The sequence below is a fragment of the Triturus cristatus genome, chromosome 10 (assembly GCF_964204655.1).
Source record: "Triturus cristatus chromosome 10, aTriCri1.1, whole genome shotgun sequence".
Taxonomy (NCBI): domain Eukaryota; kingdom Metazoa; phylum Chordata; class Amphibia; order Caudata; family Salamandridae; genus Triturus; species Triturus cristatus.
In genome coordinates, this window is record NC_140593.1 from 1,167,424,153 (window position 1) to 1,167,440,287 (window position 16,135).

A 16,135-nucleotide genomic window follows, 5' to 3' on the forward strand; every position below is an offset into this window, starting at 1 on the left:
CTCTCAGTTTGTGTATAAGTGGCTGCATGGGTTGGTGAGTAGCTACATGGGTGTCTATATAGGTTATTAGTTGTTTTTTTGAGTATCAGTCTGAGTGTCTGTATGGTTCGGTGGGGGGTATTACGTAGTGCATAGGTGCATGAATGAGTGACTCACTGTTTGTATGTGTTGAAGACAGCATGTGTGCAGGACTGTATGGGTGGATGAGTGTGTGTATGGGTGTGTTAGTGAGTGAATGACTGTCTCAATAGTGTCTTTAGGAGTAACTACATATGTTTTAAACTAGTATATGTGACTATTGGTGTATATATGTGAGTATATGTGAGAGGGAGAGATTGAAAGAGTTCCTGTATGAATAAGTATGTGTTTCTATAAGTGATTGTTTAAAAGACTAAGTATGTGTAAGTTTCCGTAGAAGTAAGTATGGTGGTGTGTGTATAACTGTATATGCAAGTAAATGTATGTTTGATTCTTTATTAGCATGAGTGACTATGTGTGTGAGTAACTCTATGGATGAGTGGCATTATGTAACAGGATGTATAGGTGTATGAGTACATATGATGAGTGAGTACATGTATGAGTGACTGTATAGGACTGTTGGTGAATGAGTGGATGTGTATGTGGATCTTAGAATTACTGAAGAGGTTGTTGTAACTGGTATTGGTATGTCCATTGTTTTGAAAATTTTAGTCTCTATTTTTGAATGTGTGTATCAAAGCTTATATTAAGGTGAGAGGAGGTCTGCCACTCTATCACAAGGATGATGTCATCAGTGATGTCATCAGTGATGTCATTTGAGATGTCATCAGTGATGTCATGAGTGATGTCACTGACCATGTCATGAGTGATGTAATATGTGACGTCATCAGCAGTGCATTGCGGGCGCGCGAGTTATAGTTAGCTGAACTAACTATAACGGGGCAATTTCATTGGTTTTTTACGAGTAAAATGTCCAGCTAACTATAACATGTGTGAAACCTATGGTTTTTTCACTGAATTTCTATGGTTTTTTAAATGCTAATTCCTAACTATAACGTGTGTGAAACCCATGGTTTTTTCAGGGAATTTGCAAGGTTTTTTAAATGCTAATTTTTTTTTTATTCTTCATTTTTTTCAAACATATTTTTAATTTATTTTTCTTACCTTTTATAAAGACTATGCTTAAATTTTAAAAATCCTTAAATATTTTTTTTTTAATATATTTTTTAAAATAGACGTAAAATTTATTTCCAGTTTTTTTTTTTTTTTTTTTTTTTTTTATAGTACGCGTACCGTAAGCTCACGGTAAGCGTACGGTTTACGCAACGTCCGTCATCTATCTACGCTGCTTGCGTATAGTTACGCACTTTGCGTAGCCGCGCGAACTGCGCGTGGGACGCGTGCGCGCTTACGCCACACGCGCACGTTACGCGGAAGTGCCGGGGAGTGACTGTTATGCGCATGCGCGGAAGCGCGTGTCTTTTTTACGCGCATGCGTACTTTTTGCCGTAAGCGTACCGTAAGCGTACCGTAAGCGTACGGTAGGTCATGTGATCATGAAACACAACTTTTGATTGGTTGAAACTACTTTCAGTTCTAGAACTCTCCTACACCACACCCATTCCCCTCATTTCTGCTTGTGATCCCTTGGGAGAAGGAGCTGGTTTGTCTTTGGGATACGATGGCAGAACAGCAGAGCTCTTCTGAGAGTGAGCCTAGCACCAGCAGCACTGTCTTGAGGCAGAGATCGAGGAAACAAAAGCCTTCTTATGTTTGGGATTATTTTACTTTTCCAGAAGGCCAGCAAAAGGTGAATGCACCCTTAGTTACTTGCTGTCTGTGTAAGCGTGTACTTTCTAGAGGTAATCCTAACAGGAAGTATTCCTTTGGGAATCACACCATGAAGAGGCACCTCCAGGATGTACACGGAAGGACACATGGTCATCTTTTTGGAGGTAACTCTTCAGAAAGACGAGCCAGTACATCCACAGCAGCTCAGCCTGGACCATCATCTGCAGGGCTTACTCCTTCTTCTGCAGGTCAGGTGAGCCCTTCATCTGTGGGGGGAGAATCTCCTTTTGCTGGCCCTCTGGAAATGAACCTTCGATTTCGGAAGGTTGATATTCATTGCACATTTTGTAAAGGTCTAATTTGCCATAGGGAGACCAGTGTTTCCCTAGTGAACAACAAAATAGATCAGCACATTTGTAGCTTTGAATGATTTTCCCATGCTTCCTTTCCTCTGTCCCTGCATGAACACAATGGTTCTTTTAAGAGCCAACCTTATCTTTCATCTTTTTTTTACAAATGTTTTTAAAAACTTTTTTTTATTTTTTTTTACCGTACGCGTACGGTGCGCGTACCTTTTTTCATTTTTTTAAAAAAACACTAAAAATCATTTATCACATTACATTGTCCTTGAGAGACTACAATTATTATTATTGACTTACCATACTCACTGAAAAAATATTTATTCATTTCTTTTTTTAAAAAATAGTTTTAAAAATGTTTGTAGTTTTCGAAAATTTTCTAAATCTATCTGGAAAAAAAGAAAAAAGTATTAATATTTTTTAAACATTTTATAATACAGTACACATATTTACATTTTTTACCAAAAAATATTTTTGCCTTCTTTTTGCTGTTTTCAGAATATATTGCATTTCACTATAAATTGTGAAAGCAATTGCATTCATCATTTTACAGCGGGCAAAAAAAAAAACCAATCACAAAGATAGTATTAAAAAAGCCCTGATTCTTTTTTTACTTAAACTTTACATTATAGAAATGCATAATATTGTAAAAAAATATCATCTAATACCAATACTTATTTCTTTAAAATACCGTCTGATATGTTTGTTTCAGAAGTATAATCACAATATTATATCTCAAATAACTCCAAAATACATCTGATTTCATGCTTCTTCCCCCAAAAATTCGCTCCCCCTTTCCATCTAATGCAACTGTGAAATCACCAGAGCAAGACGCAATAAATCTCTGCCTATAATTCCTCTATGCACACAGAGTCATGTTTTCACATTAGTCCCAAAACGAAATTTCTTTGCCATTTTGAAAGCACACTTACTGCTCTTTTTTTTTCGGGCCAAGTGAAAATCACTTTTACAGACTGACACATTATGAAACCTTTTTTTTAAATTTATTTAATTGCACATGTCCAAGCGGTTTTTTTTTCAGACCACCACCATGTGTATTCTCTGTGACTGCCTACACTCCAGCAAGGGCAACCAGCCTTAGTGATGCTGAATGTATTTGCATTACAGACTTAAACCTGAAAACCCCACTGGCTTCTAAATACTGTGCATGACTATACACGGCAAGCACATGGGTGTGTGCTAAGACTCTGCTTCTTCCCCCAAAAATTCGCTCCCCCTTTCCATCTAATGCAACTGTGAAATCACCAGAGCAAGACGCATTAAATCTCTGCCTATAATTCCTCTATGCACACAGAGTCATGTTTTCACATTAGTCCCAAAACGAAATTTCTTTGCCATTTTGAAAGCACACTTACTGCTCTTTTTTTTTCGGGCCAAGTGAAAAACACTTTTTACAATTGGAAATCACTTTTACAGACTGACACATTATGAAACCACTTTTTTTGATTTTTTTAAATGCACATGTCCAAGCTGTTTTTTCAGACCACCACCATGTGTATTCTCTGTGACTGCCTACACTCCAGCAAGGGCAACCAGCCTTAGTGATGCTGAATGTATTTGCATTACAGACTTAAACCTGAAAACCCCACTCGCTTCTAAATACTGTGCATGACTATACATGGCAAGCACATGGGTGTGTGCTAAGACTATGCTTCTTCCCCCAAAAATTCACTCCCCCTTTCCATCTAATGCAACTGTGAAATCACCAGAGCAAGACACATTAAATCTCGGCCTATAATTCCTCTATGCACACAGAGTCATGTTTTCACATTAGTCCCAAAACGAAATTTCTTTGCCATTTTTAAAGCACACTTACTGCTCTTTTTTTTTCGGGCCAAGTGAAAATCACTTTTACAGACTGACACATTATGAAACCTTTTTTTAAAATGTATTTAATTGCACATGTCCAAGCTGTTTTTTTTTCAGACCACCACCATGTGCATTCTCTGTGACTGCCTACACTCCAGCAAGGGCAACCAGCCTTAGTGATGCTGAATGTATTTGCATTACAGACTTAAACCTGAAAACCCCACTCGCTTCTAAATACTGTGCATGACTATACATGGCAAGCACATGGGTGTGTGCTAAGACTCTGCTTCTTCCCCCAAAAATTCGCTCCCCCTTTCCATCTAATGCAACTGTGAAATCACCAGAGCAAGACGCAATAAATCTCTGCCTATAATTCTTCTATGCACACAGAGTCATGTTTTCACATTAGTCCCAAAACGAAATTTCTTTGCCAATTTGAAAGCACACTTACTGCTCTTTTTTTTTTCGGGGCAAGTGTAAATCACTTTTACAGACTGACACATTATGACACCATATGAAACCTTTTTTTAAAATGTATTTAATTGCACATGTCCAAGCTGTTTTTTTTCAGACCACCACCATGTGTATTCTCTGTGACTGCCTACACTCCAGCAAGGGCAACCAGCCTTAGTGATGCTGAATGTATTTGCATTACAGACTTAAACCTGAAAACCCCACTCGCTTCTAAATACTGTGCATGACTATACGTGGCAAGCACATGGGTGTGTGCTAAGCCTCTGCTTCTTCCCCCAAAAATTCGCTCCCCCTTTCCATCTAATGCAACTGTGAAATCACCAGAGCAAGACGCAATAAATCTCTGCCTATAATTCTTCTATGCACACAGAGTCATGTTTTCACATTAGTCCCAAAACGAAATTTCTTTGCCATTTTGAAAGCACACTTACTGCTCTTTTTTTTTCGGGGCAAGTGTAAATCACTTTTTACAGACTGACACATTATGAAACCACCATGTGTAACTACAACAAAAACAATTCCCATTTCTATTATTCATTTCTTAAGTTACCACATACATACCCTCTCAAACTGTAAACTCACCTTTAAAATTAGTTAGTTGTGAAAGAAATGTGACACTCAAACAGCACATTATCAGAGCCAGGATCTCTGTTGTGTTCACCTCTCTCCTCTCAGCAGAACCAGATAATGGCAAACTTTCCCTCTATTTTTCCACACATATACATGTAAGTTTCAAATCTCAGTGCTTCCCCCTTTTTTTCAAATGTAATCACACATTTCTATTGGTTGAAAACCAACCCTTTTCCAAAAGTACCCTTCCCCCAACTTGACTTCTGCCTAGTACCCTTCCCCCAACTTGACTTCTGCCTGCTACCATAGCAACAGCTCATGGAACACTGCTGTGTGCAGTTAGGTCAGAAGTTCGACACACAATGTTTCAATTCCACAGAGCAAGAGTGCTTGACTTTTCAAACCTAACAGCAAATCCATAGTACTGTTCTTTGGTTACACATTTTTTTGTACCAATACAAAACATGCTTCTATTAATTTTCACATACAGCCTAGTTTTTATTCTAGAATGGTATGAAACAGCCAATCAGTTCTTTTTGTTTTGAAAAAAATATGTATGCCTCCATTTCCAAACTGTCTTTCTTTTCATATTGCCATTCTACTGAAAGACACCTCCTGAGTGCATCCAGTTCTCCTTTGAAGATGTTCACAGTGTGGATTGTAGGGCACAGCTATGTCTTCTGGAGTGAAAAGTTTGCAGAGAAAACAGATATGGTGAGAGACCTTGCTTTGCCAAATGTAGACATTAAATGGATTGGTCAGAGAGGGTTAAAGTGGCACCAATTGATGCCATTGGTGAAATCCTTCATTCAAATCCAACACCCTGACCTCATAATAGTGCACTGTGGTGGCAATGACCTAGGCACTTTGACTGGGGTAGGTCTGGAAATGCTTATGAAGGACACCTTTGCACAACTGTTTACACTTTTCCCTAAAACTGCCTTTGTGTTTTCCAACATATGCCAAAGGCAAAAATGGAACTGGTCCAATCATTTCTGTCCGCAGATTGACAAAGCAAGAAAGCACGTCAACAAATCTGTTTCTGCTTTCCTCCGTGACTATGGTATGGGTGCCATTTACCACAACAACTTGCGTTATGACATGCAAGACATTTATAGAGGAGATGGTGTGCACTTCAATGATGAAGGGAACAGAGTCTTCCTCTTGAACCTTAGACTCTGCATCGGTACTTACTTGTAGGTACCACTAAAAAAATGACTTCATAAACACAACGGCTCTTTTTAGAGCCCCCTAATATCTATACACTTAAATCTGATTTTCATTTATTTTTTTATTTTATTTTTTTACCGTACGCTTACCGTAAGCGTACCCCGTGATTTTTTTTAAAAATCAATAAATGTTTTTTTTCTACTTTTCTGTCCTTCTTTGACCCCCTTACAAATGTTAGGGGGTCTGTAACTCTCCTCATTGCCCCCTTTTCTTGTTTTCACTCTTTTTTTTTCAGAGTGAAACACAGAAAATGGCGGCCGCCGCTTCCTGGTTTCGGCCGATTCGAATGTTTACTAAGATCTAAGAGCCAATCAGAATCGCGCTCGCGCACGCCACCGTACGCTTACCGTAAGCGTACGGTAAGCGTACCGTAAGCGGGCTCAGATATATATTGATTTAAAGGCTATTTTCTCAGAATCTACTGAACAGATTTACACCAAACCTACAAAAGGCACTTCCTTGACCTAGGGACTACCTCTCTGCCAAATTTTGAGTAATTCTGTTCAGCCGTTCGGGCTGTAGCTCGTTCTAAAGGTCCTATGGAAAAATGCATGGGAAAAACGCGTTTTGGGACCCCCTTTTATCTCAGCCCCCGCTTGACGGATCCCCCCGAGACTTTCAGGGTAGGAGCGGAGCGTAGCGCCCCACCTATTTTGAGAAATTCGCGAGGATTCGTCGACCGGCGCCAAAGTTATTCAAAATAGAATGTTGCGGATTTCCTATGGAAACGTGGTCCTAACTATAACTACCTACTGGCGACCGCCAGTAGGTAATATATATATATCCAAAGCTTTATCCAGAATTCCAGAAGCAGACTGTCCAAATCCAGAAATGGGATTACTTGCAGGGGTTTCATTCTAAATGGTCAGCAAGAGGTCTCATCCACCCACACATTTCCATTCTTTATATTCTAAGAGCCAGCTGGGCCATTTTTTAACAATGACCAGAAGAACCTCATTTCATTGGGAAGCCATCAGCAACACTCTGTATCTGGCCACCATGCACCAGAGTCCTCAGTGCACAGGCGCTTGACATGTCCATTCAGAACTGGCTTCAGGGTGTGGGGCCTCTCCTGTACACAGAAAGTGTTTACTGCACATCTTACTGAACAGCGCGTTCTTTGTCTGGCCGAAAGCAAGGCCTTTGGACATTCTCTGTGCTAAGTTTCCCTTCCCAATGAGCTTTCTGTTCTTTGCAGTTGGTGGGATCCAACAATCTCTGAGTGCAGGGGTCACTTAAACCCTATGCTGGGTATCCCTGACTCTAGTTATGTCTAAAATACACTCTACAAAGGGCTTTAAATGCAGCCATGGGAAGGTATTGAGTCACCAAGTCGTCCGACTGTAGGCATAAGCTTGGCTCAAACTTTGGCTGTGCACTACCTATTCACGGTGCAGTGGCTGGTGTTTTTTTAGTGAATAGGGGCAGCCCCATGCTACCAGAATGCACTGGTAATGACATTCGGCCTTACTCCATTACTGCTCTTGTGCTTCCTGTGCCACAGGACTCAAGCTACACCCCAGTGACGAGTCCCAAACAGACCAACACTGGTTGAGTTGCTTGCGTTCCTGCTCAGAGGGGCACTGGCCTTGCAGTTTGGGATTAACTGTTCATTTTGGAGAAGAAGCAAGGCGTGTTTGCATATAGCTGCTACCTGTCTATAGTGAAATTTTGGGCAAAAAAATAAATGGACTGAATTATGACCCAGAGTAATTCGCAGTAAATGAGGATAATTCAACCAATTTGCCCTTCACGTTTTTGTTTTCATCATTGCAGGATCCAGAAGCAGGGTGTGAACACTAGGTCCAATGTACAGTCAGTCCCTCTTCGCTTCTAGGTTTGCTGACATTTATGGACACAGGGTTGGAATACTCAGTATGTAAGCGACAGGACGTCGAATGCCATATCTTCCATTTAATAATCCAGAGTTCTGATGTACAAACTATTGGAGAAATAAAGGACATTGCATAGTGTAACTCATTGGTCCAGAAAAGCTCATAATAAATATTGTTAGGAACTCAGAATTCTATTAGGGCCAATTCTGTGTTTGTAAAATGGACAGAAATAGCACTCACACCAAATAAAAATAAGCGTAAATTGTGTTTTGTGTAGTTGTATTCTCACTTAAACAAGTTTTTAGCTAGTTTAACCACACACACACAAAAAGGAAAAATGTGCCAATAGTACATGAAAAGGTCTCTGTGACATATATCTAGAAAAGGTGGGGATGAATGCAATACCCCTCTGATTTCATTGATGGCAACAGTAGACGTAACCCTACTTGGTGTGGAGCACATAATCATCTTTGAAGGGATTTGAAACTCTACTTACCTGAAGCATGTAATAAGTGCACATCATTTAGAAAATGCATGTACACCTATTGGGCTGCATGTAATGTATGTATTAATGTATGCATGTATGTATGTATATATGTTTTTATGTACGTATACATGTAAGTATGTGTATCGTATTTCTAGAGCACAAACTTATATTTATGTTATGGTATGTTAAACAGTCTTGTAGAGTGCAACAGCTACCAATCAATGGGCTTCCCGACACAGACAGAAGGAGTTAAACAAAAACACAGGGTTCTCTAAAATAATTTAATCCAAATATTATCAGAATGGGTAGGTTTTTAGATGCTTACTAACACTTAACAAATTATTGTTCGACATAAGCAGAACAGTGTTCCATAATTTGCCAGTGAGGTAGGCAAATGTGCAACCTCCTCCTCTTGCTCTTTTGATTCTGAGAATGTCAAGCAGGGAGCGGTTATTTGACCTCAGTGCTCTGGGGGCTGTGTGTGGGGTCATGAGGTGCTGAAGGATGTGTGTCCCTGGTGAATAGTCATTGAAGTTGTGCGAGGTCCAGGCATGCAGAGCTCATTTTTGGCACACCTGGTAAGGCTTGTGCTGTTGCATTTTGAATGACCTGCAGATGTTTTATTACCTAAGCTGGGCTACCCAGATACAAGGAATTGCCATAGTCCAGACCGGAAAGATTTAGGCCTTGGATCACTGTCCTCTGACACTCCAGATGAAGCCATTTAAGCGTTTTCCAGAGGGATCATAGCAGCCCGGAGCACATGCCTGCCACCTCCTTTCCCTGGGAAACCATGGCAAGATCTTTGTCCAAGGTGATGCTAAGTCTCTTAACTTCAGGTTTAGGAATGGGGGCTCTCCTAAACAAGGGGGCCATGGGAGTAGGTCCCAGAGTGAAGGGTTGTTTTTAACCACCAGCACCTCTGTTTTGTCCCCATTCAACTTTAGATGGCTGGCCGCCATCCAGCTAGCCACCTGTTCCATGCATGTAGTAAGCTTCTTAGAGGTGGAATTGGTGTCAGGTGACAATCTGCATGTCATCTGCGTAGGTTACCATTGTGAAGCCATAGGAGCAGATGATGTTAGAGAGAGGATGAACATATATGTTAAAGAGCATAGGGCAAAAAGCAGAGCCCTGCGGGACTTCACATTCTAGCTTATGTGTTTCTGATAAGAAAGACCCTTCACTCACTTGGAAACCGCTATTAGCTAGAAATAACCTTAGCCATTTTAGTGCTGTCCCTTGTGCTCCTATTACTTCCAACCTGTCACTTGGAACTGAGCATGAGACAGTAGCAAAAGCTGTGCTCAAATTGAAAAGAATGAACGCAGCAGACCCTCAATGGTCTAGGATCATGGGGATCATTTGTACCAAGAATTCATTTACACTTAAGATCTGTAAAGTTGTCGAACTCCTTGTCTACTGATTTTTCAAATCTTGTCAAAAGAGTGATTTTGAAGAAGCTAACAAAGTTTTAAACAAAGAATGTGGAGACATAATAGCAAAAGAATGAGATGTGCTAAATAAGAAATCAGAAAGAACATTCTACTGTTAAGGATTACCTCCATGTAAAACAAATCAATTGTTGAGATATGCTAACTAAGTACATAAATATGCAACTACACAATTATCGTTCAGCACAGTTTAGTAAGAAACAACAGCGACAGAAGAGGTTGAATTACCTTTGACATCTCATGGGAGCAGGAGGTTCAGTGAACAAGGAATTTGTTGAAGGAATAACAATCTCCAAGTGAACTGCAGCCAGAATTCCAAAGATGACATCACCCTCCTTGGAATAAGACTTTATATTTGTCGTGAAAAGCCCACAGGGAGTCAACTGGTCTGCAACTACAGCAGCAAATAGAGGATTCCACATGTACATTATGAGTAGCAGATGTGTTTGGACCATCCTGAAGTAAAGAACCTGTTGGCGATGTTATCCTTTTCAGTGACTTGAAGGTGATGCTGCATTTACAACAAATAATAACTTATTCAGTGAGAGTGAATCTGTATCTTAAATTCAAATATTTTTTCAAACTTATAATCAACTGATATTCTCTTTTAGTGCTAGAGGTCTCAGATTAAGAAGTTCAAATCCTGCATTGGAGGAACTTGGACCTGCTGCTGCTCTTAGATCTATTTCCTGGCTTTCCACATCTGTTAAGATCCAAGAGAGCAGATTTACTATTCTTTCATGCAATGCAACACAGCAAGACAACTTGGTGGGCCTTGTTGCCTGAAAGGGAGAGAGCAGGAATGAGCCATATTTACAAAGACATGTTGCTTTTCTTCTGTCTCCCAGCACTGGCGTACTTGTGGCTGCCTAGCCCCAACACAGGCATAGCGCTGGGAGTACGGCGCGTACATACGTGGCTGGGGTGGGGGTACGGCACGTACATACGGGGCTGGGAGTACAGCGCGTACATACGGGTCTGGGGTGGGGGTACGGTGCGTACATACGGGGCTGGGGTGGGGGTACAACGTGTACATACGGGGCTGGGGGTACGGCGCGTACATACGGGGGTGGGGGGTACAGTCCGTACATATGCAATGTTGGGGTACGCACCGTACATGATGACACGTACGATGTGGGTGATGGCGTGTACGTCACGTAGCGGGCCCCCTTTTCCTTGTGCAACGCGGCGTACTTAGCTTTTCTGGCACTTTTTGGTTCCCGTAAAAATATAGCCGTTCGGAGTGCTGTGGGTACGAATCGTACTTGCTGGTCCGTAAAACGCTGCCTGACTCCGTGCGGAAGTCACGTACGCACTGTCCAGGATCGGAATTGTATGTATTTTTTAGCCGTACGGTGTTTTTTACGAATCGTACGGAAATGGTATTTCTGTACGAATCGTACTTGTTGGTTTGTACGGTGGAATTCCCGGGTACGAGTCGTACGGAGAAAACGCTCCGTACGACCATTTGTACCCAGGTTTTACAGGATCGGCATCGGCACCAAAATGTGGTGTTTTAGGTTTTTATTGGGTCGCTCATCTCATGTGTTACTTGCATGCCGTGGATCAGAAGGGGCGATGGGGTATCAGAGTTATGGATCACACTAAATGAATTGTCATGAAAAGAACACAAAGGTTCTCTTTCAGGGAAGATGTTCAAAGGACCTTCTTCCAATACTGATGGAGAGAAAAAGGGAGATGTTTTACTTGTGATTTAAAGCAAACTAGGACCACAATAATATTTAACAAAACCATTGAAAGTACACGCATGACATAAATGTAGATACCTCATATTGTTTTTGCTTCCCTTCCCTGATTTACATTGTACCTGGTCGAATGCAGTGACAATCAATTCTCGTTGCTGTCGCTTGTGCACCAACAGTAATAAGCCAGTGTGCCATGGGTCTTAGTGCAAAGAAGGAAATGCACCCCATTGACTTCCGTATGATATATAAATAACCGCAATAATCAGAGCTCAGGGACCCCTGTGCCCCTGTGCCACTGCTCCTGCTGCACCAATGTGAGTTAGTTCCCTTTGCACCAATGTGTTCAATTGTTGGAGCCTTTGATCCTTAGTCAGGGAGTACATTCTGTGATCCTGGTGACCTTTTTTCCCTTGCTGGAACACACGTGCAGCTTAATTTTTACATCATTACATTTCTTTTTAACACACCACTGTGTTTTGCCTGATGGTCACTTTACTTCTGTATTTGCTGATTTGTTCATTTTCTCTCGCAAGAGAGTTTTGTTCCAGCAGAAATTGTCTCGCGGTAGTAGTGAATCTGGATGTGTGTGTTATCATTATACATTGCACAGCTTCAGAAGCAGGGAGGACAACACCTTGAACTAGCAGCTCGAGCACCTTTCCTACCCAGGACAAACCTCCTGCACAATATCAACACACCTGCCATGCATGATATGCGCGCAGTCCATAATTATCATCAGAATTAGCATGTTACATATGAGAAGGAACAGGGCCAGACTGGGAATCCAAAGCAGTCCAGGCAAATGTATCAGAGAAGCTCCCATATGGTGCATAGTGAGCGAGCCTGGCCGCTTTAAGGTGCTTTGGGGGGTGGTGTGCCCCTAACAAAATGTAGGAACAAATGGCAAAAATGGTGCGTTCTACAACACATTTTGTGTTGTAGAATGCACCATTTTTGCCATTTGTTCCCATTATATGTTTATTACACATTCAATTCTATTCGTGTTTAAAGCATAATAAATGATGACCTTACAGTGCACCAGGATGCGGCAATCTTTATTGGGGCTCTTCAATGATTCCCTCACTATCACCCTCCAACAATGTATCTCATCTCTCTATAGACACTCTCTCATGTGTATTTCATTTGTTTAATAGCACCTCTCATACCAGTGTAGCACTTTAAATAACACAGATACAGAGGCAATGAATCATACATGTGTAAATCAATGTATAGAAAATGCTACATAAGGCAAAGGGGACTACAATGTGTAGGCTTCACATATGTTTCACATATCATCCACATTGGTAGGCGTTTTTTAAGGGTGCTTGGTGTGGTGGAATCACAAACTCTGGATTCAGAACATAACACAGTGGTTAGGGTTGACTTTACTAATAATAATGTATTTCTACCCATACAAACCGTTTTTATCAAAAATAGGAGAATGAAAGACTGGAAAAAAACATAACTTTCCAATCTAGATTGCAACTGTAACTCATGAACTGCAAGGTAACAGAAAAGGATCCCTGTAAGAAAAGTGGTGAACCACTGAGCTATGCACATAAAATACTATTCTGTGATCTCCATAGCAAACGCTCTTTGCAGCAGGCATGTTATCCCTCTGCACTACCTTAGATTAGGCCTGGGTATGAAATTCCATTCTGCTTGCAGAGTTTGTGGAGTATTTCTGAAAACATCAGTGGAGTGTTTTCTCTCGGTCGTGCTCACCAAGGTGAAGTTTGTGAGCACAAGCGAGGAAAATCTTACTCCAGACCACCTCCCAGCGAGATTTCTCATTTCGGGTGGCCGTAGATGGTCACTACCAGTCGCGTTGAGAAACCTTCCATTTGCATTGAAGAAGCTGCTGCTCGAGTAGAACATCTCCTCGAGCAGCAGAAAAAAGCATCGGCTACTTGCACTGCACGTGCTGCAGTGTACGTTGATTTTGCACTGCCAGAAAAACACCCGGCGCTAAAGTCAGCGCAAACGGTGCAATGCAGTGCACTCCGCTGAGTGTGAAACTCTGCATAGCGCAGCAGTTTTTTGGTCACTTCGCGGAGTAACATATAGTGGAACTCCGCACACTCTGCCCAGGCCTACCTCAGATGAGTCAAAACTGCCACTGAACAAAACTCTGAGCTTTCTCCAGCAGGTACATTAATCACCAGAGTCAGTTGCGTAGCAAGGTCAAGTGGTACCCGGTGCGGAAAATTTCTTGTCACCCCCGGCTTGACAAAGTGGCAAAAATATGTTTTTAAAACACACATATTTTTGCCTTTTTGTCACCTCCCTCATTGATGACACTCGGGGCAACCCGCACCCACCGCACCCCCTTACTACGCCACGGACGCCAGTTATCTTCACAATTTTATTGTTGCCTAAAAACTGCTCGATGTAAAAGGAACTCTGCAGTGCTTTCAAAACTGATGCACTGCTGCAAAATCGCTACAAAATTGGCACCCAGTAACAAAAGCAGCCCCCCACCCTTCCAGCTTCCGGGGGGAAAAACCCAATGCCTGGTATGGCCAGTACGGCCTTGAGAAGAATTACATTCGCCCACCTCTGAAAACCAGTCAGGAAAATGTTTCACATAGAAACCTTCTCTGAAAGCGTGTTCCCTCTATGGGTGCTAGACAAGCACTATATGCATTTGTTAGACGGTGGGGCTAAATGAAACTGTGTTTTTTTTTTCGCAGAGGCAAACTGAACTGATGTAATAGGAACTTCACTGTTCACCAGTTTTCTCGTCAGAAGTTTTTTCTGGCAGATTTGGGCAAATAGGAATCACTGAAGGATGAATCGCTTTATAATTAAAAGTTGTTTGCATTTCTATTGTTTGAATTGTGAGTCTGCAATTGCTAAATGCACTTGCTGGATTGTCCGGACAATGAGGATAAATCCTATGTTGTTTGGATATTAGCAAAACATGCAGAAATGACCTTGAAACTTTGCAGAAACACCGAATAGCGCACACATTGCAATGACGTCAATGGCGAGCAGTGGCTGCGACTTCGGTTACAGAAGTGATGCAAGAAACAAGAACTGGCATAGTCAGCAGGTGTTGCACATGGCATGGAATTGTGCGGTGCAGCCACATAGTTCTCCGGCTCCAAGGATAATGGTGAACTGATGAAAACCACAAACACAATAACATAAGAAACTAGCTCACCCGCGAGGTTACTAACAACTGAATGAGGATGTTTCCAGAGTGTATCAAGTGGGAGGCACTAGAAACAGAAAGGGGATTATGACCTTCCAAGACTAAACGTTATTAATTTAAGTAATCGTTTGCCTTATGACGTAGTATTACAATACCATGAGTCTAGCGGGGTCTCTCAGCGAGGAGGCAATGAAGCACTTTGTTGATGAATAAATTGGTTCTTCATTTCAGTTCCTTTTTATTATGTTCTTCTGTAGTCGTGTTTTTTTTTTTTTTCTGGGAGAGATTATAGACTTTCACAGATTTACTAAAATACCCCTTTGGGTACTGAATGGAAAGAATATCGAAATGTTAAGTGCATATAGGGAAGTGTAGAGTTACTATTGCTAAATCCATCTCTATGTACCTTGAAGCTATATGTGCCACATATGTACATGTATGTGGAATTAGGTATAGGAAATCTAGACTTACTTGTCAATGTTATAATTTTAATATTCTGTTGTCGATCTAATTGTGTCCTATCAATATTGTGGTTTCGATATTCAGGGGACAAACTCACGCTCAGTCTCCAAGAAACAGAACCCCCATTGGATAGCACCTTATAATTCAACTCTTCCCCCACAAAAAACGTGCTGCTCCCATTAGTGCTTTTCCATTCTAAATGCCTTTTCAAAACTGAACATACTATTTTAAATAGGATCTCATTAAAGCCTATTGGGAAAACGAGTTCCATGGATTAGTATAACATATCCCTTTTAAGCAGAATAATAATATATTTAACTTAAAGAAAAATAGTAGTGATCATTTTTAGCCAAAATACACTTACTTAGACATCAGAGAAGGATACATGCACCATCGAGTGCTAAGACAAGGCGTTGTGTGTCTGTGAGAAATATAGTCATACTCCAGGATGTCCACTTATATACCATATTTTGTCCTACGCTGGTATCCAAAAATGGAAAAGGCTGCTAACTAATTACATGTCTCGATCCCTTGATGGTTCTCGTCACGTCAGTGAACCCTTACTCCAGCATATAATCACCTGATCGTGCCAGCAGAGGATTGGCACCTTTCACGGGTAGTAATCATCGCATGTCCCAATGTGAGTCTGAACTGGCAGATTTGTAGGGATGAAAATGTAATACTAGCTAGAAGATGACAATTGTTGAGAAACCTTTCCAATTTATAATGAGATACATTCTCATTCGGTATGGTATCCTTCCAACCCATATACTAACTCACTGAAGTAGGGTATCTTGCACA

The 16,135-nt window shown here is 41.1% G+C and overlaps 1 protein-coding gene across 1 annotated transcript in view; it reads right to left on the reverse strand.

The window, feature by feature from the left end:
* The window catches only part of LOC146796864 (extracellular calcium-sensing receptor-like), a 228,735-nt gene extending 217,813 nt beyond the window's left edge, over nucleotides 1-10,922 (reverse strand). The window contains exons 1-2 of the mRNA XM_085631402.1: nucleotides 10,869-10,922; nucleotides 10,238-10,479 (exon numbers count right to left, since the gene is read on the reverse strand). Of these exons, the coding sequence (XP_085487528.1) occupies nucleotides 10,238-10,479; nucleotides 10,869-10,922 (296 nt within the window). The remainder of the gene's footprint in view (nucleotides 1-10,237; nucleotides 10,480-10,868) is intronic.
* Between the last annotated feature and the right edge of the window lie 5,213 nt (nucleotides 10,923-16,135).